Source organism: Entelurus aequoreus, linkage group LG04 (assembly GCF_033978785.1).
Source record: "Entelurus aequoreus isolate RoL-2023_Sb linkage group LG04, RoL_Eaeq_v1.1, whole genome shotgun sequence".
Classification (NCBI taxonomy): Eukaryota; Metazoa; Chordata; class Actinopteri; order Syngnathiformes; family Syngnathidae; genus Entelurus; species Entelurus aequoreus.
This window is the reverse complement of record NC_084734.1, coordinates 84,685,914-84,711,282: the sequence shown is the minus strand read 5'-3', so window position 1 is coordinate 84,711,282 and position 25,369 is coordinate 84,685,914. Positions and strand designations below refer to the sequence as shown.

The 25,369-nt window shown below is 39.0% G+C and overlaps 1 protein-coding gene across 2 annotated transcripts in view; it reads right to left on the bottom strand.

Annotated features, from left to right (window-relative positions):
• Positions 1 to 716: 716 nt before the first annotated feature.
• LOC133649106 (cell adhesion molecule DSCAML1-like) overlaps positions 717 to 25,369 on the bottom strand; it is a 33,883-nt gene continuing 9,230 nt past the window's right edge. Inside the window, exons 3-14 of one of the 2 annotated variants that reach the window (XM_062045900.1) lie at positions 22,671 to 22,799; positions 22,428 to 22,595; positions 18,952 to 19,022; positions 14,993 to 15,239; positions 11,467 to 11,550; positions 9,743 to 9,817; positions 9,525 to 9,653; positions 9,276 to 9,440; positions 1,862 to 1,914; positions 1,641 to 1,749; positions 1,534 to 1,564; positions 717 to 1,452 (exon numbers count right to left, since the gene is read on the bottom strand). In XM_062045900.1, the coding sequence (XP_061901884.1) occupies positions 1,395 to 1,452; positions 1,534 to 1,564; positions 1,641 to 1,749; positions 1,862 to 1,914; positions 9,276 to 9,440; positions 9,525 to 9,653; positions 9,743 to 9,817; positions 11,467 to 11,550; positions 14,993 to 15,239; positions 18,952 to 19,022; positions 22,428 to 22,595; positions 22,671 to 22,799 (1,319 nt within the window). In that variant the 3' untranslated portion in view covers positions 717 to 1,394. Of the gene's footprint in view, positions 1,453 to 1,533; positions 1,565 to 1,640; positions 1,750 to 1,861; positions 1,915 to 9,275; positions 9,441 to 9,524; positions 9,657 to 9,742; positions 9,818 to 11,466; positions 11,551 to 14,992; positions 15,240 to 18,951; positions 19,023 to 22,427; positions 22,596 to 22,670; positions 22,800 to 25,369 lie in introns of both variants that reach the window. The other variant, XM_062045899.1, reaches the window with a different exon arrangement.

Below are 25,369 nucleotides of genomic sequence, written 5' to 3'. Positions count from 1 at the left end.
ACAATGGAGGCTGCAAAGAAGAACGTTGTAGGTGGGATCGATCGGTGTCTTAGCGGCTAAGTACAATACTTACAGCAACACAACAAGGACTACTTACTACGCCTAGCCGATGCTTGCCGCCAAACCCACGGATGAAGTCCTTCGTCGCGCCGTCGATCGCTGGAACGCAGGTGAGCACGGCTGTTGATGAGCAGATGAGGGCTGGCTGGCGTAGGTGGAGCGCTAATGTTTTTATCATAGTTCTGTGAGGTCCGGTTGCTAAGTTGCTAAATTAGCCTTAGCGTCGTTAGCAACAGCATTGTTAAGCCTTACAAGGCTGAGAATTTTTAACCGTGTAGTTACATGTACATGGTTTAATAGTATTGTTGATCTTCTGTCTATCCTTCCAGTCAGGGATTTATTTATTTTGTTTCTATCTTCATTTGAGAACGATGCTATCACATTAGCTCAGTAGCTAAGTGTGTCACCGATGTATTGTCGTGGAGCTAAAGGTCACTTTAAATGTCCATTTCGCATGCTCGACTCTCATTTTCAAGAGGATATAGTATCCGAGGTGGTTTAAAATACAAATCCGTGATCCACAATAGAAAAAGGAGAGAGTGTGGAGTCCAATGAGCCAGCTTGTACCTAAGTTACGGTCAGAGCGAAAAAAGGTACGTCCATCACTGCCTCTCAAGTCCTTCACTGTAACGTTCCTCATCTACGAATCTTTCATCCTCGCTCAAATTAATGGGGTAATCGTCGCTTTTTCGCTCCGAATCTCTCGCTCCATTGTAAACAACGGGGAATTGTGAGGAATACTAGCTCCTGTGACGTCACGCTACTTCCGGTACAGGCAAGGCTTTTTTTTTATCAGCGAGGAAAAGTTGCGAACTTTATCGTCGATTTACTCTACTAAATCCTTTCAGCAAAAATATGGCAATATCGCGAAATGATCAAGTATGACACATAGAATGGATCTGCTATTCCCGTTTAAATAAAAAAAAATTCATTTCAGTAGGCCTTTAAGTGTTTAATGAGCATTCCTCAACTTTCTCAGTCTTTTGTGCCACTTGTGCCAGCTTTTTTGAAACATGTTGCAGGCATCAAATCCCAAATGAGCTAATATTTGCAAAAAATAACAAAGTTTACCAGTTCGAACGTTAAGTATCTTGTCTTTGCGGTCTATTCAATTGAATATAAGTTAAAAAGGATTTGCAAATCATTGTATTCTGTTTTTATTGACCATTTACACAACGTGACAACTTCACTGGTTTGGGGTTTTGTATAAGGACATGAGTGTAAAGTCATGTCAGACCTGTGTGCTTTTTATCGTTTTTAGCTGTCAAACTGGATGTTAGTTTAGCACGTTGCTCTTTTTACGCCTTTTTATTGTCCCGTAAAGATACAGGACCTCACAGCTCCTGCGTGGAGTCAGAGCTTCTGTAAAGTATCGCGTCATTGCTCAACCACCTGCAGGGGGAGAGAGCATTTGATCCAGTCAGCGTGTTTTGAGGGAAGAAAATACAGAATAGAACAAATGTAGACACTCACATGTTGAGGTTGCCCTTTTTCCCCTTGAGCCCTGCGAAGGGACAAGCGATGGAGAATTCATTCATCAGACCGAAGCGCCACTCACCGGCGTGACTCGGCGTACTTACGTCGCAGTTGCCACACAGTTACTATGGCAACGATGAACAGCATCACCAGCACAACTGGAATAACGATGGCAACCAGGTGACCACTTCGAGCCTCATCCACCGTGCTTGTCTAGCAGGGGACACGACAGAACATCTTTTTGTTGTTGTCCTCTCATGGGCCGGATAATTAAAAAAAACAACCTTGCTAGTAGCAATAGTACTTCACATTGGTTCCTACTTACTGCAGCCTGAGTGTCAATCGATGTGGCCGTAGCGACGGCACCCTTTTGGGGATCTGTGCAAACACAAATATAATGATGAGTAGTATTAGAGCCAAAATATACTACAAGTAGTAATCCGGCATGGATAAAGTCATGTTTTTTGAGGAAACAAAGGCAAAGTCACAATTGCATGAGGATAAGTCATAATACCACGATCATGAACGTTTAACCCTGCCTTAGAACAAGGAGTGTCGAGGATCATTATTCAGTCCCTTCCGGAATTTGTGGCAACCATTAATGCTGAAATGTACATAACAGGTTTCGGAGCAACATACACTACCGTTCAAAAGTTTGGGGTCACCCAAACAATTTTGTGGAATAGCCTTCATTTCTAAGAACAAGAATAGACTGTCGAGTTTCAGATGAAAGTTATCTTTTTCTGGCCATTTTGAGCGTTTAATTGACCCCACAAATGTGATGCTCCAGAAACTCAATCTTCTCCAAGGAAGGTCAGTTTTGTAGCTTCTGTAACGAGCTAAACTGTTTGCAGATGTGTGAACATGATTGCACACGGGTTTTCTAATCATCAATTAGCCTTCTGAGCCAATGAGCAAACACATTGTACCATTAGAACACTGGAGTGATAGTTGCTGGAAATGGGCCTCTATACACCTATGTAGATATTGCACCAAAAACCAGACATTTGCCGCTAGAATAGTCATTTACCACATTAGCAATGTATAGAGAGTATTTCTTTAAAGTTAAGACTAGTTTAAAGTTATCTTCATTGAAAAGTACAGGGCTTTTCCTTAAAAAATAAGGACATTTCAATGTGACCCTAAACTTTTGAACGGTAGTGTATGTTGCCATACAAGCAACGTCTTTTTAAATGGACGCCCCCGCTTATTTCAGCAAGACAATGCCAAGCCGTATTCTGCACGTCTTACAACAGTGTGGCTTCATAGTTAGATAGACGGACGGACGGACGGACCGACGGACCGACGGACCGACCGACCGACCGACAGACAGACAGACAGACAGACAGACAGATAGACGGATAGATGGATAGATGGATAGATGGATAGATGGATAGATGGATAGATGGATAGATAGATAGATAGATAGATAGATAGATAGATAGATAGATAGATAGATAGATAGATAGATAGATAGATAGATAGATAGATAGATAGATAGATAGATAGATAGATAGATAGATCTTTATTGTCATTGCAAAAGTACAACTAAACTTTTTCAGCACAAACCCGTTCAAGATTAGACAAACAAACAGTGTACAGGGTTACAGAACAGGAACGCTGATGGGTCGCCACAAGGCGCCCCGTAAAAGATGGGAAAAAGGTAAAACGCTGGGGAAGGATGAGTAAAAAAATACAATCTAGACTGAGCTCCTAAGGGGGCCCAGTCTGGAGTGGGAAAAAGCCTCCATAGCAAAGCACATATACATATTACAACGTACATCTCGAGATATCTAGCAATAGAGGGAAGGGAGTGCGAGGTCATGATGATAGGCCGCAGCTCTCAGGCGCTGACCATCCATTCATCACCCCTATGGGATTTGCGTCGAGGGCGTTGGGTTGGGGGGTGTGGGGTGTGTATGTGTGGCGTATATGTTTGTGGTTGCAAGTGTGTGTGTAAGCCCGTAGTGTGTCTCTGTTCCGCAGCCTTGATGTTTTTGCAGTCGCTAATCCAAAGTCAACAACAACAGGTGTGTGTCCATGAGAGACAAGAAGGGAGTTTGTTGTGTCTTCACTAATATGTGCTGGTAACAGGGTGCGGGTACTAGACTGGCCTGCCAGTAGTCCAGACCTGTCTCCCATTGAAAATGTGTGGGGCAATATGAAGCCTAAAATACAACAACGGAGACCCCCAGACTGTTGAACAACTTAAGCTGTACATCAAGCAAGAATGGGAAAGAATTCCACCTGAGAAGCTTCAAAAATGTGTCTCCTCAGTTCCCAAACGTTTACTGAGTGTTGTTAAAAGGAAAGGCCATGTAACACAGTGGTAAAAATGTCTCTGTGCCAACTTTGTTGCAATGTGTTGCTGCCATTAAGTTCTAAGTTAATGATTATTTGCAAAATAAAATTAATTTTGTTAGTTCAAACATTAAATATTTAGTCTATGCAGTCTATTCAATTGAATATAAGTTGAGAAGGATTTGCAAATCATTGTATTCTGTTATTATTTACACAACGTGCCAACTTCACTGGTTTTGTCACCTATCCTGTTTGTGATTTTCATAGACAGGATTTCTAGGCAGAGTCGTGACCATGGCGGAGAGGGTATATGTCTCGGGGGTCTAAAGGTCACGTCACTGCTGTTTGCAGATGATGTAGTCCTGATGGCACCATCGGTTCATGACCTTCAGCTCTCACTGGATCGGTTCGCAGCCGAGTGTTCAGCGGCTGGAATGAGGATCAGCATCTCCAAATCTGAGGCCATGGTTCTCAGCAGGAAACCGATGGTTTGTACAGTCCAGGTAGAGAACAAGACTCTGTCCCAGGCGGAGGAGTTTAAGTATCCCGGGGTCTTGTTCACGAGTGAGGGAAAGATGGAGAAGGAAATCAGCCGGAGAATCGGAGCAGCTGCGGCAGTATTGCAGGCTCTAAGCTTTCGGTCTACCGAGCTATCTACATTCCTACTCTCACCTATGGTCATGAAGTGTGGGTCATGACCGAAAGAATAAGATCGTGGATACAAGCGGCCGAAATGAGTTTCCTCAGAAGGGTGGCTGGCATGTCCCTTAGAGATAGGGTGAGAAGTTCAGTCACCCGAGAGAGACTCGGAGTTGAGCCGCTGCTCCTCCGCTTGGAAAGGAGCCAGCTTAGGTGGTTCGGGCATTTTGTGCGGATGCCTCACGAGTGTCTCCCTAGCGAGGTCCTCGTTGCACGTCCCACTGGGAGGAGACTCCGGGGACTCACTGGATCGGTTCGCAGCCGAGTGTTCAGCGGCTGGACTTAGGATCAGCATCTCCAAATCTGAGGCCATGGTTCTCAGCAGGAAACCGATGGTTTGTACAGTCCAGGTAGAGAACAAGACTCTGTCCCAGGTGGAGGAGTTTAAGTATCCCGGGGTCTTGTTCACGAGTGAGGGAAAGATGGAGAAGGAAATCAGCCGGAGAATCGGAGCAGCTGCGGCAGTATTGCAGGCTCTAAGCTTTCGGTCTACCGAGCTATCTACATTCCTACTCTCACCTATGGTCATGAAGTGTGGGTCATGACCGAAAGAATAAGATCGTGGATACAAGCGGCCGAAATTAGTTTCCTCAGAAGGGTGGCTGGCATGTCCCTTAGAGATAGGGTGAGAAGTTCAGTCACCCGAGAGAGACTCGGAGTTGAGCCGCTGCTCCTCCGCTTGGAAAGGAGCCAGCTTAGGTGGTTTTTGTGCGGATGCCTCACAAGCGTCTCCCTAGGGAGGACCTTGTTGCACGTCCCACTGGGAGGAGACTCCGGGGCAAGCCAAGGACCAGATGGGGGGATTACATCTCCTCTCTGGCCTGGGAACGCTTCAGGGTCCCCAGGAGGAAGTTGCTAATGTTGCTCTGGAGAGGGAAGTCTGGGGGTCTCTGATGGAGATGTTGTCCCCGCGACCCGATTCCGGATAAGCGGTTGAAGATGGATGAATGGAGATGGCACGGGAACCACAACATGTGACAATATATTAACTATTTACTGCTTGAATGGCACAATCGTCTTCTTCCCGTGGAGCTTAGGCCTCCTTCTGTTTCTTATCTACAGCGCTAAGCCTTCTGGGTACTGTACAGTATATAAACATTCAGCAACACACCGGCATCCTCACTTCCTAGTTTACAAATAGCAGATATTCTGGATTATTAGCCGCAACATTTTGCCCCTTTGTACCCTACGATTTTTAAAACAGTGCGGCTAATTTATGGATTTTTCTTCACTGACGGTCATAATGTTTTGTATTCAAAAAACAGTTTTCATATTACACCAAAAGAGACAATAAATGGTGTGTTATTGTTAGTGCTCTGGCGCCATCTTTTGGACAAGTTTGCTCACTGCAGATGTTGCAGGTTGAAAATGTAGTTCCTGTTTTGTCTATTCCAATTGTGTATTGTTTCAGTTTCAAGAATTCACCAAAACGTCACCGTTGAGTTATTGAGTCTGTTTAGCTAAGTAGAGTGCTGACGATGACTTCTGTTTTGTTTGATTTTTTCCGTTTTACTGCCATTTGACTGGCATCGTTTAAAACAAAAAAAACATTTAAAGGCCTACTGAAATGATTTTTTTTTATTCAAACGGGGATAGCAGATCCATTCTATGTGTCATACTTGATCATTTCGCGAAATTGTCATATTTTTGCTGAAAGGATTTAGTAGAGAACAACGACGATAAAGATCGCAACTTTTGGTATCTGATCAAAAAAAAGCCTTGCCCCTACCGGAAGTAGCGAGACGCAGTCAATTGAAAGGCTCCTCACATTTTCCTATTGTTTTCAACGCAGCTAGAGCGATTCGGACCGAGAAAGACGATTATCCCATTCATTTGAGCGAGGATGAAAGATTTGTGGATGAGGAACGTTAGAGTGAAGTACTAGAATGCAGTGCAAGACATATCTTTTTTCGCTTTGACCATAACTTAGGTACAAGCTGGCTTATTGGATTCCACACTCTCTCCTTTTTCTATTGTGGATCACGGATTTGTATTTTAAACCACCTCGGATACTACATCCTCTTGAAAATGAGAGTCGAGAACGCGAAATGGACATTCACTGTGACTTTTATCCCCACGACAATACATCGACAAAACACTTTAGCTAGGGAGCTAACGTGATAGCATCGTGCTTAACTGCATATAGAAACAAAATAAATAAATCCCTGACTGGAAGGATAGACAGAAGATCAACAATACTATTAAACCAGGGACATGTAACTACACGGTTAATGCTTTCCAGCCTGGCGAAGGTTAACAATGCGGTTGCTAACGACGCCATTGAAGCTAACTTAGCAACTGGACATCACAGAGCTATGCTAAAAACATTAACTATCCACCTACGCCAGCCAGCCCTCATCTGCTCATCAACACCCGTGCTCACCTGCGTTCCAGCGATCGACGGTGCGACAAAGGACTTCACCCGATCACAGATGCGGTTCGACGAGACGGAGAAAGTTAAGGTGAGTTCGGCGGCTAACGCGTCTGCTATCCATCTCTGTCTTCCTGGTTGTGTTGCTGTAGTCCGCCGCTAATACACCGATCCCACCTACAACTTTCTTCTTTGCAGCCTCCATTGTTCATTAAACAAATTGCAAAAGATTCACCAACACAGATGTCCAGAATATTGTGGAATTTTGAAATGAAAACAGAGCTTTTTTGTATTGTATTCAATGGGGCACCAATACTTCCGTATCAACTGATTCCGTCACGCGCATACGTCATCATATCTAGATGTTTTCAACCAGAAGTGTGGCGGGAAATTTAAAATTGCACTTTATAAGTTAACCCGGCCGTATTGGCATGTGTTGCAATGTTAAGATTTCATCATTGATATATAAACTATCAGACTGTGTGGTCGGTAGTAGTGGCTTTCAGTAGGCCTTTAAGGTATGTAAATAAACATTTACAAAATCTTTCGTACCGGTATATATCTAAGGCTTATTGTCCAGTGAGGCTAATATATGTAAAAAAAAAAAAAAATGTTCTCAAATTTGGTAGGTGTGGCTTGAATACCGGTCTGCGTTATAGCCCAGAAATGATGTTTTTTATATTTTATTTCAACTTTACTTATCCAGGGTATTTCATTTGCATTACCAAACTCCTAAAGAGGCAGCATTTGTATGTTAGAGATGTTGATGTGTGATGACAAACTTTCATCGTCTCTCATTTACCAACAAAAATGTGCGATATAAATCACTGTCAACAGTTAACAAATACTTTCAACGTGTGAGGGTAAACGTGTTGGAACATAAACTAATGTTTAATTCCGGGTGGGTATTTTTGATCATTTTCAGCATTTTTCACAATTTAGGCTGTTTTTGCCTTTTTCTTCCCCTCTTCCCTGTGCGTCATTCCTGGGTGTATTTTTGACATTTAGGTCATTTTGGCTCTTCCCGGGACTTATGGAACTCAAACCTGGGGAGGTATTTTTGAGATTTTCAGTATTTTTCACAATTTAGGCTGCTTTTGCCTTTTTCTTACCCACTTCCCTGTGTGTCATTCCTGGGTGTGTTTTTGACATTTTGGTCATTTTGGCTCTTCCCAGAATTTATGGAACTCAAACCCGGTTAGGTAATTTTCATAATTTTCGTCATTTTTGACGTTTGGGCTGTTTTTGCTTTTTTCTTCCCCGCTTCCTTTTGTGTCATTCCTGGGTGTATTTTTGACATTTTGGTCATTGTGGCTCTTCCCGGGACTTATGGAACTCAAACCCGGGGAGGTATTTTTGAGCATTTTCAGCATTTTTCACAATTTAGGCTGTTTTTGCCTTTTTCTTACCCACTTCCCTGTGTGTCATTCCTGGGTGTATTTTTGACATTTTGGTCATTTTGGCTCGTCCCAGGATTTATGGAACTCAAACCCGGTTAGGTAATTTTCATAATTTTCGTAATTTTTGACGTTTTGGACTGTTTTTGCTTTTTTCTTCCCCGCTTCCTTTTGTGTCATTCCTGGGTGTATTTTTGACATTTTGGTCATTGTGGCTCTTCCCGGGACTTATGGAACTCAAACCCGGGTAGGTATTTTTGAGCATTTTCAGTATTTTTCACAATTTAGGCTGTTTTTGCCTTTTTCTTACCCACTTCCCTGTGCGTCATTCCTGGGTGTATTTTTGACATTTTGGTCATTTTGGCTCTTCCCAGGATTTATGGAACTCAAACCCGGTTAGGTAATTTTCATAATTTTCGTCATTTTTGACGTTTTGGGCTGTTTTTGCTTTTTTCTTCCCCGCTTCCTTTTGTGTCATTCCTGGGTGTATTGTTGACATTTTGGTCATTGTGGCTCTTCCCGGGACTTATGGAACTCAAACCCGGGGAGGTATTTTTGAGCATTTTCAGCATTTTTCACAATTTAGGCTGTTTTTGCCTTTTTCTTACCCACTTCCCTGTGTGTCATTCCTGGGTGAATTTTTGACATTTTGGTCATTTTGGCTCTTCCCAGGATTTATGGAACTCAAACCCGGTTAGGTAATTTTCATAATTTTCGTCATTTTTGACGTTTTGGGCTGTTTTTGCCTTTTTCTTCCCCGCTTCCCTTTGTGTCATTCCTGGGTGTATTTTTGACATTTTGTTCATTTTTGCTCTTCCCGGGACTTATAGAACTTTGATCATTTTGATCATTTTCGGCATTTTTCACATTTGGGCTGTTTTTGCCTTTTTTCCCCGCTTCCCTGTGCGTCATTCCTGGTTTGGAGATAAACTGTGTAAACATTTCTGTTATGTACATAATGACACACTCACCTTTCTCTCCAGTTGTGAAGGTGAGGATATTGCTGGCTTTACTGGTGCCGTGGCTGTTTGTGGCAAACATGCGGATGTTGTACATGGAGGGATTTATCTCGATGATGGTGGCCTCTGTCTGGTTGGGGCTGAAGTCTACTACGGTCTTTTTAAAGTCCCATGAGCCTGTAGTTGTTGGGGGGAACAGTACATTGTTGTGTTGAATAAACAATTAGCTTGGTTTGAATCGTTCCACCGACTGTCCTTTACCATTCACTGCTTTATACTCGAGAAAATATCCGGTAATGGGGCCGCCTCCTTCAAACCCAGCAGTCCAAGTAAGAGAAACTGCATTGTCTCGGACCTCTTTTAACTCAACAACAGGGGGATCTGGAGACTCTGCTACAAAGGAGATGTTCACAATATAAACAATAGAGTTTGGAACAACAGTGTATCCTGGATCATTATGAATTGTTTATCCTCTGCACCTGAAGAGAAACTTGTAGAGCTTTGTTCCCATGTTGTGCTGGCACGAACCACATCTGTCACGGAAGTTGTGTGATCTTTGGATACAAAAGAAGTGAAATATTTGATGGAATATTATTGATAAAGGATTGGAAATTGAACAAATTGTATTAAGGCACAATAGAAAATGTTTTTTTTTAATCATTGCCATATTACATTTGCAAAAATGATTTGCTAGTACAGGGCTATTCAACTGGCGGCCCCTGAATTCAGTTTAAAACTAGGGAGACAAACCTTTTTGCAGCAAATTCCTAAAATACTTAAGTGCTCCTAATGTATAGAGCAGAGTGTCAAACTCAAGGCCCGGGGGCCAAATCTGGCCCACCACATTATTTTATGTGCCTTAAAAATGCTTAATCTTTTCTTACTAAATATATTTGTTCTTTCCCTTTTGACATTAAAAGTCATGAACTGCATGCAATTGCATATATTTTAAAATCCAATATTTTCCAAATCAAAATATTATAATACTTTTTGTTAAAATAAAGATAAATACTGTACTTAAATATCTGCTTGACTTATGATTTCAAAACAAATGATCAATCAAATTGTAGACTGTAAAATTGGCAATAGATTTTACCGTTTAATTCCGCCGACTGAGTTTTTTTACCGTAAAATCAACTTTGGTACTGTTTTTTTCCATACACAGTAAGACACTAAATTGTTAAAAAAACAAACAGAAAAAACATTAAATCAACAAGATTTTACGTAAAAATTACTTGAATTTTACCGCTAAAACAGTGGTATTGTTTTTCCATTCCATTCCATTTATTACATTTTTGTATATGCTGTAAAAAAAACCAAAAAAAAAACCACTGCTTTTACTGTAAAATTCTGGTGACTGAGCTCACAGTTTTTAAAGTAAAATTAAAAAAAAAAATTTGCAGCTAATGTAAAAATATATATTATTAATGTATTATATGTATACTCATGTATATTCATATATTACTCATTATTAAAAGCGGCCCTCTGAGGGCAACCATAATTGCGATGTGGCCCTCAATGAAAACACATTTAACATCCCTGATATAGAGGAACTTGGACCACTATAAACGCGTTTCTGCAGATCCGTGCATTGACATTTTTACCTTGCTTGCAAACATAGAACACTGATGTCCAACCTTGACCATCTGAGGCGGTCGTCAGGGCACCCCTTTGAGTCCTTTCCTTTTTTGGCAGTGGCATTTTTTTCCATACAATTATTTGTGTAACTAAGGTGCTCTAGCTTGTTTACTTCAGATGCAGTCAGTAGTCATTTGTTCAACTTCTGTAGTTATAGTAGTGGTGTTCCTCAAGGTTCCACGTTAGGTCCTCTTTTGTTCATCCTTTGTCAGAGAGACTCACATTTTTGCAGATGGTCCTTAAAAATAGGAGCGTGCTCCTGTAACTCTGACAAAATAAATAGACCAAAATCAAATCCAGAATATACAAAATATGGCTCCACATCCATGGTTTTCTGGAAATGTGCTAGTATAATACAGTTTACCGGGATATTGTGGGTTTTTTACACTTATGTTTATGACTTTTATTTATGTCTATTTAAGCCAGTCGGCGATATAAAAGGTAATACAAATAATAGTGAAAGCAAGATACATGTATTTGACAAGCTTCGGGCTTCACTTTTCCTTTTTTAACATTTTATTATGGTCATGATTTTGTTTTTTTTTTGTGTCCCTGACTTTGTTACCTGGGATCAACCTGGTGGTATCTTCAATGCTCCATATGACAGTAAAGGGTGTGTTGATTGTTGCCTGAGTTGAAGTTTGGACAACTGAATACAAAATAAAAAAAATAAACATAGAATTATCAATGGTGAGGTAATTTGTTCAAATCATATAGTACTGTGCAAAAAAAAAAAAAAACGAATTTAGCAATGACAATTATTAGTATTTTGTTCCATATACACTACCGTTCAAAAGTTTGGGGTCACATTGAAATATCCTTATTTTTGAAGGAAAAGCACTGTACTTTTCAATGAAGATAACTTTAAACTAGTCTTAACTTTAAAGAAATACACTCTATACATTGCTAATGTGGTAAATGACTATTCTAGCTGCAAATGTCTGCTTTTTGGTGCAATATCTACATAGGTGTATAGAGGCCCATTTCCAGCAACTATCACTCCAGTGTTCTAATGGTACAATGTGTTTGCTCATTGGCTCAGAAGGCTAATTGATGATTAGAAAACCCTTGTGCAATCATGTTCACACATCTGAAAACACTTTAGCTCGTTACAGAAGCTACAAAACGGACCTTCCGTTGAGCAGATTGAGTTTCTGGAGCATCACATTTGTGGGGTCAATTAAACGCTCAAAATGGCCAGAAAAAGAGAACTTTCATCTGAAACTCGACAGTCTATTCTTGTTCTTAGAAATGAAGGCTATTCCACAAAATTGTTTGGGTGACCCCAAACTTTTGAACGGTAGTGTAGGTTTTAGAGAGGCAGCTCTTTTGCAATTTTACATTGATACATTTTAATTTGTTATTTTCCTACCTTATGGTTGGTTAGAGTCATGGCTCTTTCATGTACCGTATTTTTCGGAGTATAAGTCGTTCCGGAGTATAAGTCGCACCGGCCGAAAATGCCTAATAAAGAAGGAAAAAAACATATACCGTAATTTCCGGACTATAAGCCGCACCTGACTATAAGCCGCACCAGCTAAATTTAGGGGGAAATACAGATTGCTCCATATATAAGCCGCACCCAACTATAAGCCGCAGGGTTTTGATGTGTAATTAGCGTAGTATATAGGGGTTCCTGCTACCACGGAGGGGATTGTCGGGACAGAGATGACTGTTTGGGAACGCAAAGCGTCCCATTTATTAACAATAAATCTTTCAATCATTCAATCAAACTTTCACATCTTTGACATGGCGAACAGCATTCGTGCAGAGTACAAATAATACAACGGTGCAAAGTAATGCAAAGTGCTCGCCTGTACGTTACCAAAATAACCAGCCTACCGGTATATGAAAAGTCAGTCTTAAATCATTGTGTCATCGTCTTCCTCCTGCGTACTAAAACCACCGAAATCCTCTTTGTCGGTGTCGGAGAAGAACAGGCCGTAAATAAGCCGCACCCTTGTATAAGCCGCAGGGACCAGAACGAGGGGGAAAAGTAGCGGCTTATAGTCCGGAAATTACGGTATAAGTCGCATTTTGGGGGGAAATTTATTTGATAAAAGCCAACACCAAGAATAGACATTTGAAAGGCAATTTTAAAAAAATAAAGAATAGTGAACAACAGGCTGAATAAGTGTACGTTATATGAGGCATAAATAACCAACTGAGAAGGTGCCTGGTATGTTAACGTAACATATTATGGTAAGAGTCATTCAAATAACTATAACGTATAGAACATGCTATACGTTTACCAAACAATCTGTCACTCCTAATCGCTAAATCCCATGAAATCTTATACGTCTAGTCCAGGGGTCGGCAACCCGCGGCTCTAGAGCCGCATGCGGCTCTTTAGCGCCGCCCTAGTGGCTCTCTGGAGATTTTTCAAAAATGTATGAAAAATGGAAAAAGATGAGCGGGAAAAAAAAAAAATTGTTTTAATATGGTTTCTGTAGGAGGACAAACATGACACAAACCTCCCTAATTGTTATAAATCACACTGTTTATATTAAACATGCTTCACTGATATCAAGTATTTGGCGAGCACCGTTTTGTCCTACTAATTTTGGCGGTCCTTGAACTCACCTTAGTTTGTTTACAACTTTCTCCGACCATCTAGGACGTGTTTTATGCCACTTCTTTTTCTGTCTCATTTTGTCCACCAAACTTTTAACAATGTGCATGAATGCACAAAGGTGAGTTTTGTTGATGTTATTCACTTGTGTGGAGTGCTAATCGGGCATATTTGGTCACTGAGTGACTGCAAGCTAATCGATGCTAACATGCTATTTAGGCTAGCTGTATGTACATATTGCATCATTATGCCTCATTTGTAGCTATATTTGAACTCATTTAGTTTCCTTTAAGTCCTCTTAATTCAATTTATAACTCATGGCACACTGTTTATATTAAACATGCTTCACTGATATCAAGTATTTGGCGAGCGCCGTTTTATCCTACTAATTTTGGCGGTCCTTGAACTCACCTTAGTTTGTTTACAACTTTCTCCGACCATCTAGGACGTGTTTTATGCCACTTCTTTTTCTGTCTCATTTTGTCCACCAAACTTTTAACAATGTGCATGAATGCACAAAGGTGAGTTTTGTTGATGTTATTCACTTGTGTGGAGTGCTAATCGGGCATATTTGGTCACTGAGTGACTGCAAGCTAATCGATGCTAACATGCTATTTAGGCTAGCTGTATGTACATATTGCATCATTATGCCTCATTTGTAGCTATATTTGAACTCATTTAGTTTCCTTTAAGTCCTCTTAATTCAATGTGTATCTCATGACACACTATCTGTATGTAATATGGCTTTTAATTTTTGCGGCTCCAGACAGATTTGTTTTTGTATTTTTGGTCCAATATGGCTCTTTCAACATTTTGGGTTGCCGACCCCTGGTCTAGTCTCTTACGTGAACGAGCTAAATAATATTATTTGATATTTTACGGTAATGTGTTAATAATTTCACACATAAGTCGCTCCTGAGTATAAGTCGCACCCCGGGCCAAACTATGAAAAAAACTGCGACTTATAGTCCGAAAAATACGGTATATTTAATGGGACAAATATACAGTACAGGCCAAAAAGTTTGGACACACCTTCTCATTCAATGTGTTTTCTTTATTTTCATGACTATTTACATTGTAGATTGTCACTGAAGGCATCAAAACTATGAATGAACACATGTGGAGTTATGTATTTAACAAAAAAATGTGAAATAACTGAAAACATGTTTTATATTCTAGTTTCTTCAAAATAGCCACCCTTTGCTCTGATTACTGCTTTGCACACTCTCGATGAGCTTCAAGAGGTAGCCACCTGGAATGGTTTTCACTTCACTGGTGTCATAGTTTTGATGCCTTCAGTGACAATCTACAATAGTCATGAAAATAAAGAACATGCATTGAATGAGAAGGTGTGTCCAAACTTTTGGCCTGTACTGTATATATGTTTTCTATGTGAATGGGTTGGCTAGCTGTATTCCAATTCACAAATAATTATATATGGTCATTGCTAAAATCATAAAACTTTTGCACAGCACCAATTATATCCACTTCCCCTGAAGTAAGTTCTATGATAAGTCACCCTCATCTAGCGTGGAGATGAAGGGTAGAGTTGAGGCAGGTCCAATTCCCGCGTTGGTCAAGGCCTGTATGATAACCCCGTACTTGGTGGAAGGCTTCAGTCCACTCAGGATGAGGCTCTCCTGTTCCCGTGTGGCCCCGACACGTTGGTTTTGCCACTTTTTTAATTGTCGGCTTGCAGGGTCGTACTCTGTGTAGCTGATGCTGTAACTTTGCAGAACCCCATTTCTCAGGTCAGCGCTCGGAGGCTAAACACAACATTGTCATTATTAGCACTTTCAACTCTTCACAGTGTTGAATAAAGGACACGTTTAGGACTTATTACAGAAAAGGTGACACTTTACTGCTTTAAAACCTCTAAAGGCTTAGTGGCCACATACGTGGACAGCACCTTTTAGCTCGTATTTACAAAATTGTGTACACTACTGAATTGGGGTCTTATGGCCGCTTATGTGGACACTTATACTGCCATCTGGTGGCGTCAGAAGAGTATAACATACAATGAAATTTGGGGAAAAAAAGTGTAGAAATAAGAATTAACATGTCACTAACGTGAAGTACACGTTTGTGTACTTATGGACTAAGTACATCATATCAAAAGATGATTCTTGGTTTTTATTCTAATTAGGGTCCAATAAGCCCCAATAGCAAAGAGAAATAAAAAAAAAAGCATGTAAACAAACAGCTTGGGCCTTAAGAGGTTTTAACACTAAACTAAAGATTCTTCCATTTGACTAGTTGAAAGTGTATTTTGTGTTTTTTTCTATGTTGATTTAATAATTTAAAAAATAATAATAATAATAATAGAATAAAAAATAAAAAAAAGATTCTTCCATTTTAAAAAAAAAAAAGAAGAAAAATGCTCTTACAAATACCCTGACTATTTATATTTCTTAAATAAAAAGTCTATAATAAACAAAATAATTAAAATTGTGAGGAAGAAAACAGCAAAAGTCAATATGTGCTTTTACACAAAAAATATTAAAAAAAACATAAGTTGTGTTTCTTAATTATGTTTTTACTACCCACCAAATAAACAAATAAAAAACAAAAAATAATAATATAAGTGAATAAATAACTATTCTAAATGTTTGGTGAAAAATAGCTAAGGCTAACCCAGCAGGCACAGGACAATAAAACAACGTTGAGAAGTTGTTGAATTAGGTCCTGATGTTGAGCAACGTTGGAACAACATGCTTTTTGACGACGTTTAATCAATGTTGGATCAGCGTTGATTTGACCATTGCATTTTGGTCATTTCCCAACCAGGATTCTACAAAACAAATACGACGTTAAAACAACATGCTTTATGACGACGTTTATTCAATGTCAGGTTGTGACGTTGACTTGATCTTTGAAATTTGGTCATTTCCCAACCAACAACATGGATCCAACGTTGGACATCAGCGTTGGCTCAATTTAAAATTATAACTATGTTACAACGTTGTGTCAAAGTCAGTTTTAAAGGACATGCATGTATAATCAACGTTGTATCAATGTATTGTGCCTACTGGGAATAAAAGTCTAAAATTATTAAATGTGTAAATATTTTTGGTAACACTTTAGTATGGGGAACATATTCACCATTAATTAGTTGCTTATTAACATGCAAATTAGTAACATTGGCTCTTAATTAGTCATTATTAAGTACTTATTAAAGGCCTACTGAAAGCCACTACTACCGACCACGCAGTCTGATAGTTTATATATCAATGATGAAATCTTAACATTGCAACACATGCCAATACGGCCGGGTTAACTTATAAAGTGACATTTTAAATTTCCCGGGGAACTTCCGGTTCAAAACGCCTTTGGAGGATGACGTATGCGCGTGACGTCGCGAGGTCCACGGAAGTGTTTGGACCATATTGGACACAATACACAGAGCTCTGTTTTCTTCGACAAAATTCCACAGTATTCTGGACATCTGTGTTGGTGAATCTTTTGCAATTTGTTTAATGAACAATGAAGACTGCAAAAAAGAACGTTGTAGGTGGGATCGGTGTATTAGCGGCGGACTACAGCAACGCAAACAGGAGGACTTTGTTGGATAGCAGACGCGCTAGCGGCGACCTCACCTTGACTTCCTACGTCTCCGGGCCGCCGACCGCATCGTCGATCGCTGGAACGCAGGTGAACACGGGTGTTGATGAGCAGAGAAGGGCTGGCTGGCATAGGTGGAGCGCTAATGTTTTTATCATAGCTCTGACGAGGTCCCGTTGTTAAGTTAGCGTCGTTAGCAATAGCATTGCTAGGCTTCAACAGGCATCGAATACACATTAACCGTGTAATTACATGTCCAGTGTTTGGTTCGGTGTCTCCTGATAGTAGTATTGTTGATCTTCTGTCTATCCTTCCAGTCAGGGATTTATTTGTTTTGTTTCTATCTGCATTTGAGACAGATGCTATCACGTTAGCTCATTCTAAAGAGCTTCGTCGATGTATTGTCGTGGAGATAAAAGTCACTGTGAATGTCCATTTTGCCTTCTCGAGTCTCATTTTCAAGAGGATATAGTATCCGAGGTGGTTCAAAATACAAATCCGTGATCCACAATAGAAAAAGGAGAGAGTGTGGAATCCAATGAGCCAGCTTGTACCTAAGTTACAGTCAGAGCGAAAAATGATATCTCTTGAACTGCATTCTAGTCCGTCACTCTAACGTTCCTCATCCACGAATCTTTCATCCTCGCTCAAATTATGGGGTAATCGTCGCTTTCTCGCTCCGAATATCTCTCGCTCCATTGTAAACAACGGGGAATTGTGAGCAGCACTACCGCTTGTGACGTCACGCTACTTCCAGTAGGGGCAAGGTTTTTTTTATCAGCGAGCAAAAGTTGCGAACTTTATCGTCGATTTTCTCCACTAAATCCTTTCAGCAAAAATATGGCAATATCGCGAAATGATCAAGTATGACACATAGAATGGATCTGCTATCCCCGTTTAAATAAAAAAATGTAATTTCAGTAGGCCTTTAATGCCTTATTCTGCATGGCCTTATTATACAACAAAAGAGTATTCCCTCAATAACCTCAGAGTTATTGCTTATTAGTAACCCTAACCCTAACCCTAAGCCCTATATGTTCCCCTAGTGTCCAAATTAAGTCTTTGTTACTTACAATATGTTCCCCATACTAAAGTGTTACCATATTTTTAAATAACACGAAAGACCAGTGAATAGTGAGACTTCTTTCCTACACCTTCTGCTTTCTTACCATTAGTGCTTTAGGTCATGCTAAAGAGGTCAAAATGCATTTTTCTTTTAAAAAAAAAATTTTAATATTACTTTTGGGTTTGAGTTTTTTGTTTGTTTGTTTGTTTTTTTACAAATTATGATTTTGCTTTTGAGATGCTATTTTTTTGTAAAACTGTATTTTTGGTTTGATGTGACCAAAATAAAATAAATAAATAAATAAAATACAAATACAAATACAACATTAAATTTAATTTAATTTAATTTTAAAAAATTTAATTTGATTAAATTAATCGAATTTTTTTATAAAAACATATTATTCAACATTTGACATGTAAATATATATGATTATAACCAATGGCATAATATATGATTATTCAAATTCACATTCTAGCCACTATATATTGAATTTGTTGTCACTTTTTTGGAATTTTTTTTTTTTTTCCTTAACAAATTCAAAACCAAATTACTTAAGGGGGTTTATATGTTCTGGACATGTTATTCCCATCTTTAAAAAGTAAAAAACCTAATAAGATGTTTACCTGTCTTTTAAAACAGCGGTTTCAACCAAATCCATGCAATAATTACTTGTTTTAGTGCATGTAATTATACCAATTTTGTGTGTTTATGGGGCGGTGACAATTGGTTTAGTCCGTATGTGAAATGTATTATATTTTTTGGAATAAAATCATACTTTGCAAAGATGATCCTGAGGGGTTTTTAATGTTCAAAGGTTTTTCTTAGAGAATCTGTGAAAAGTGTCACTTTACCTTCCAAGTGACTCTAATGCTTGTAGATGAGAGAGCAAGGAATTGCATGTCCAAGGGTGGACCGTCCGGTGCTAAACAGGAACAACAATAAAAAAAGAAAAACAATAAAACGCTCAACAAACGTATGACTAGGGATGATGTTCGAAACCGGTTCTCCCTGTTGTTCGATAAGAAAAGAACCGATTCCATGGACTCGAATCCCTTTTTGAGAACCGGTTCCCCCGTTATTGAGGCCACTATAGTAAAGAAAAAGAGTTGGTTCTTTATTCGAATCCCTGGGAACGAATCCCGTCCCACAGAAAATGCCCTGTGGGACATCACAGGAAATGACGTAGCTCAGTCATTAGGCGGCAGATACAGAAAGCAGCAAAAATAATGGACCGGAAAAAACGCCTCAATGCATGGTTTCATTTTACAAAAAAATACGACAAGGAAATGGCAATATGCAATTATTGCCAGGCTTCGCTCTCAGTACAACATACATGTTGCAACATGTTCAGGCCGCACATAACCTGAACACGTGGAGAAGCAGCGACAGAGATGACGAAACACGCCCCTCTTCCTCTGCTTCAACCTGCAGCCCCAGTTCCAGTGATAGTGCCGGTGAGTAACTAATGTTAACTGTTGCCGGTTAATTTCCATATCTGCTCACTTGTAGCCTTTAGGCTAAAATAAGGTTACCTCTTATGTCAACCAGGACTGCAGAATTGTTGATTGATGACTGTGGCGTTCTTAGTGTCATAGTGTGTGTAGTTAGTATGTTCCAATAGCAGCAGAAGTGCACTTTTTGGAGAGCTGTATTATTTTCAGTTTTGTGCCCAAGGGACTGATTTTATTTAACACTATATTGTTATTTATACACCTGTAGTGATCACAGAGACAGGTTGTTTTTGTGTTACTGTATATATGTGACCCGTGCTGGCAAAATGAGTCGGAATACGCACAGGCTAATTTTGACCTACAGGCAAATAAGTGAAAAAAAATATATCTTGGTTGAAATTGAGATTTTCACAAAAACGAGTCCATAATGCCACAATCTAGCTATCCCAATCATCGAAATAGCAAGAAAACATCTTAAATCACCTTTATTTGAAGGTTTTGTATGAGGTATGTCTTCAGAAATTAGTCCTTTGTGTTAAAATTCCTTGAGAAAATCAAGTGTTTTCAACGCTCACTCGCGGCAATAAGGGGGAATCCCCCTAGCCATATTTGGTATCATTGTGACGCCACGGTTACGTACTTTCTAAAAATGAGCATGGAATTCCCGATGACGCCATTCTGAACCAATATAAGTCGAGTTTTTAAACCTGTCCCGACGTAAACAAATCCGGCTTGTTGCTAACCGGTCGCTGTGAGGCGTACCCTCATTGGTTGAATCACCCCGCGCGGTGCATTGTGGTATCATGGTAGCGCCCTGAAGAAAAACAACACACAGTAATTCAAGCGGAATATTTAGTGAAAAAAGATGATTTTCGAACATTTAATTATTATTTTTGTGGATAAGTTAGACTGTTTTACATTCCGTAATGGATTTCGAAGGTGGAGAGGGTACACAGGCGGTTGCAAGTGCGCTAAATTCACTGCAGTCGGCGAATCTTCTTAGTGCTGCTGGTCAGGAATATTACGGACAGCTGACCAGCTGACAAACTGACCAGTGAACAAAAAAACTGTGACATAACAGTGTTGACATTTTTGTACATAACCGTTTTCAATAGAGTTGAATAAATATTTTTCCTTTAGACATGGGATTTGACTTTAATTGTACCAATTTTGGTGTTGCTACAAGGACTTTTAAGGTATGGTTGCTATGGAGTTTTGTTTTGGAACATTCTGTTCTGGAACAGTAAACTTTAAGCTGGTTTTTCTCAAAACGGACCCTCAAACTTGGTCGACTTCAATCGGATGTAACTCGGTCATTTTCTGTCCGATTCCAACAAACCATATATCATTTTGAAGGTCTTTAGATGGAGAATGTGTATATAACAATAACTCATTTTTAAAATGTCCTCATTGTGACTCATTTTGCCAGCGCAGGTCACATACTTGTTTTTCTGAAAAATCCCACTTAATATACTCTGGGTAACAACAGTCAATATGTCCACTTGGGTAAAACAGAATCCATCCTGTTTGGGTCCCACATCAAACTTAAGAGAGTCAATGACTTCACCATAAAAGTAGGTGACATTGTCATCACCAGGAAAGATGAGGTCACCTACCTAGGTTCCATTCTAGAGGCTAACCTTTCCTGTGATAAAATGGCAACCAAGGTAATCAAAAAGGTTAACCAACGAACGAAATTTCTCTACAGAATTTCCTCTCTGGTCAACAAAAGCACCTTGAGGATTCTGGCGGGAACTCTCGTTCAACCCTTTTTCGATTACGCATGCACCTCCTGGTACCCTAGCACCTCCAAAACCCTCAAATCTAAACTCCAAACATCTCAGAACAAGCTAGTCAGGTTACTTCTAGACCTCCACCCCAGATCCCACCTCACTCCTACCCACTTCTCTAAAGTGGGCTGGCTCAAGGTGGAGGACAGAGTTAAACAACTTGCACTGAGCCTAGTCTATAAAATCCGCTACACCTCCCTGATACCGAAGTACATGTCAAACTACTTAACGTAAATGACCGCCATAACCACAACACCAGGGGGAGCTCCACTAACCACGTTAAACCCAGATTCCGAACTAACAAAGGTCTTAACTCATTCTCTTTCTATGCCACATCAATGTGGAATGCGCTCCCAACAGGTATAAAAGAAAGGGCATCTCTATCCTCCTTCAAAACCGCAATAAAAGTTCACCTCCAGGCAGCTACAACCCTAAACTAACACCCTCCCCGGATTGCTAATAATCAAATGTAAACAATCAAATGCAGATACTTTTTCTTTTTCTTATGCCTTCTGATCTCTCTCTCTCTCTCTCTATGTCCACTACTTGATGTCCATACCCCCCCCCCCCCCGCTCCCTCCACACCCCCGATTGTAAATAATGTAAATAATTCAATGTGATTATCTTGTGTGATGACTGTATTATGATGATAGTATATATGATAGTATATATCTGTATCATGAATCAATTTAAGTGGACCCCGACTTAAACAAGTTGAAAAACTTATTCGGGTGTTACCATTTAGTGGTCAATTGTACGGAATATGTACTTCACTGTGCAACCTACTAATAAAAGTCTCAATCAATCAATCAATGTATTTATTTTATTTTATTTTTTTAAAGGGGGTAACAACAGTCAATATTTATTTATTTATATTAATTTAATTTTTTTCTTATAAAATAAAAGTGAGCTTTTGTTAAACCAAATATTGTGTGTTTTTTCCATATACAACAACCTATCTGGATTCGATAAGAGAATCGATAAGGAATCGGTTCGATAAGAGGATTCGATAATGGGCTCGAACTCGATAATTTCTTATCAAACATCATCCCTACGTATGACTATATAAATGTTCTTTTTTACTACCTGCTTCTTTGGTGGTGACTTTAAGAACGTTACTCGGCTCACTCATGCCTACACTGTTGATGGCAAACATGCGGAGGTTGTAGTTTCTAGCCGGTTGTAGGTCCACCAGAGTGACCCGGGTTAAGTCTGGATTGGACACCTCAGTTGTCACTGCAGCATCCCACAGATCTGTGCGGCACACCCAAGCATGGGATAAAAAAAACCCTCCTTTTCCAAAAAAAATATTGCATTTGTCAGCATTACCATCTTCGCTCTTGATGTCGATCCTGTATGACGTGATGGGCCTTCCCCCGTCGAACACGTGAGACCAGCGAACAGTGAGACTCCTTGTCCCCACCTCCTGCATTTTCACCATGAGAGCATCAGGGCGCGCTACAGACGTAGAAATGCAATTTAGTAAACAGAGAGGAGTCGCGTGGGAGGCTGCAGCCTGATCACATAGAGACGCGGCTGCATGCTAGAAGAGGCGGTGACTACTGTTGCCTCACAGAAAATACACTATATTGCCAAAAGTATTTGGCCACCAGCCTTGGCTCACATATGAACTTGACGTGCCATCCCATTCCTAACCCAAAGGGTTCAATATGATGTCGGTCCAACTTTTGCAGCTATTACAGCTACAACTCTTCTGGGAAGGCTGTCCACAAGGTTGCGGGGTGTGTTTATAGGAATTTTCCACCATTCATTCAAAAACGCACACTGATGTCGGTCGACAAGGTCTCCGTTCTAATTCATCCCATAGGTCAGGGGTGTCCAAACTTTTTCCACCGAGGGCCGCACACCGAAAAATCAAAGCAAGCGGGGGCCATTTTGATATTTTTTTATTTTAAAAACCAATACAATATATGTATAAAAAAATATACATTTAGGCCTCCACTCGGGCTTGATCCCAGGGACCCCAAAGGGTTTTGGTAAAAAAAATATAAAAAATGTGTTATTATTATTCAGTATTATTATTTTTATATTTATTCAAGTTTTAAATCCCTAGATCAGGGGTCACCAACGCGGTGCCCGCGGGCACCAGGTAGCCCGTAAGGACCAGATGAGTCGCCCGCTGGCCTGTTCTAAAAATAGCTCAAATAGCAGCACTTACCAGTGAGCTGCCTCTATTTTTTAAATTTTATTTATTTACTAGCAAGCTGGTCTCGCTTTGCCCGACATTTTTAATTCTAAGAGAGACAAAACTCAAATAGAATTTGAAAATCCAAGAAAATATTTTAAAGACTTGGTCTTCACTTGTTTAAATAAATTCATACATTTTTTTACTTTGCTTCTTATAACTTTCAGAATGACAATTTTAGAGAAAAAATACAACCTTAAAAATGATTTTAGGATTTTTAAACACATATACCTTTTTACCATTTAAATTCCTTCCTCTTCTTTCCTGACAATTTAAATCAATGTTCAAGTAAATTATTTTTTTTTATTTTAAAGAATAATAAATACATTTTAATTTATTCTTCATTTTAGCTTCTGTTTTTTCGACTAAGAATATTTGTGAAATATTTCTTCAAACTTATTATGATTAAAATTCAAAACAATTATTCTGGCAAATCTAGTAAATCTGTAGAATCAAATTTAAATCTTATTTCAAAGTCTTTTGAATTTCTTTAAAAAATTTTGTTATGGAAAATCTAGAAGAAATAATGATTTGTCTTTGTTAGAAATATAGCTTGGTCCAATTTGTTATATATTCTAACAAAGTGCAGATTGGATTATAACCTATTTAAAACATGTCATCAAAATTCTAAAATTAATCGTAATCAGGAAAAATTACTAATGATGTTCCATAAATTATTTTTTTAATTTTTTCAAAAAGATTCGAATTAGCTAGTTTTTCTCTTATTTTTTCCGGTTGAATTTTACATTTTAAAGAGTCAAAATTGAAGATAAACTATGTTTCAAAATTTAATTGTAATTTTTTCGTGTTTTCTCCTCTTTTAAACCGTTCAATTAAGTGTAAATATCATTAATTATTAATAACAGAGTTAAAGGTAAATTGAGCCAATTGACTATTTCTGGCAATGTATTTAAGTGTGTATCAAACTAGTAGCCCTTCGCATTAATCAGTACCCAAAAAGTAGCTCTTGGTTTCAAAAAGGTTGGTGACCCCTGCCCTAGATCAACATTAGGTCTATCTGTCAATATAACGTTTTTAAAGATTTAAGTCGTATGCTCTTTTTGTCAAAGAAAACCCTGTTTTTTAATGGAAAAAACACAAAAAATGCAATATTTTCACCCAATAAAATTTTGAAGTGGAATATTTGAGATTATATAATAATTGGAGCCTTAAAAAGGTCAGTAACTCATAACACCATTGATTTTAATGCATTATTATTTTTTGAGCGATGACACTTAAAAACAAATCACACAAAAATTATTGGGGATCCAAAAGGGTCCTACTCATTAAAGTGTTAAAAAATAAATTATACATTTTTTTTACTGTTTACTTTTAACACAATAATCTCGAGATCAACTTCAGATCTATCCGTCAATTATAAGTTGTATTGTTGTTTATGTTTTTTGTTTGTTCGTTTTAGGCCCTTCTTTAAAAAAAAAAAAAAAAACAGTTACATTTTTTTATATGGCAAACACAAAAAATGTGCAACATTTTCCCAAAAAAATATCTCACAGTGCAATATTTACTGTGATGTAATTGGAGCCTTGGATAGGTCAATAATTCATAACATTGATTTTGATTCATTCATATTTTTTAAAGAAAGAAACAGCCTGCATGGCAGCTTTGTGTTATTAGAGTAAACATTGCAACATTTTCTTGTTACATTTCACCTGTTTGGTCTTTCATACCACTTTTTATGTTTTTAAATTTTTTTAATCGTATTTTAAAATGGGCCGTAGGGCCGTTAAAAATTGACCTGCGGGCCGCACTTTGGACATCGCTGCCATAGCTGTTCTATCGGGTTCAGGTCAGGACTCTGTGC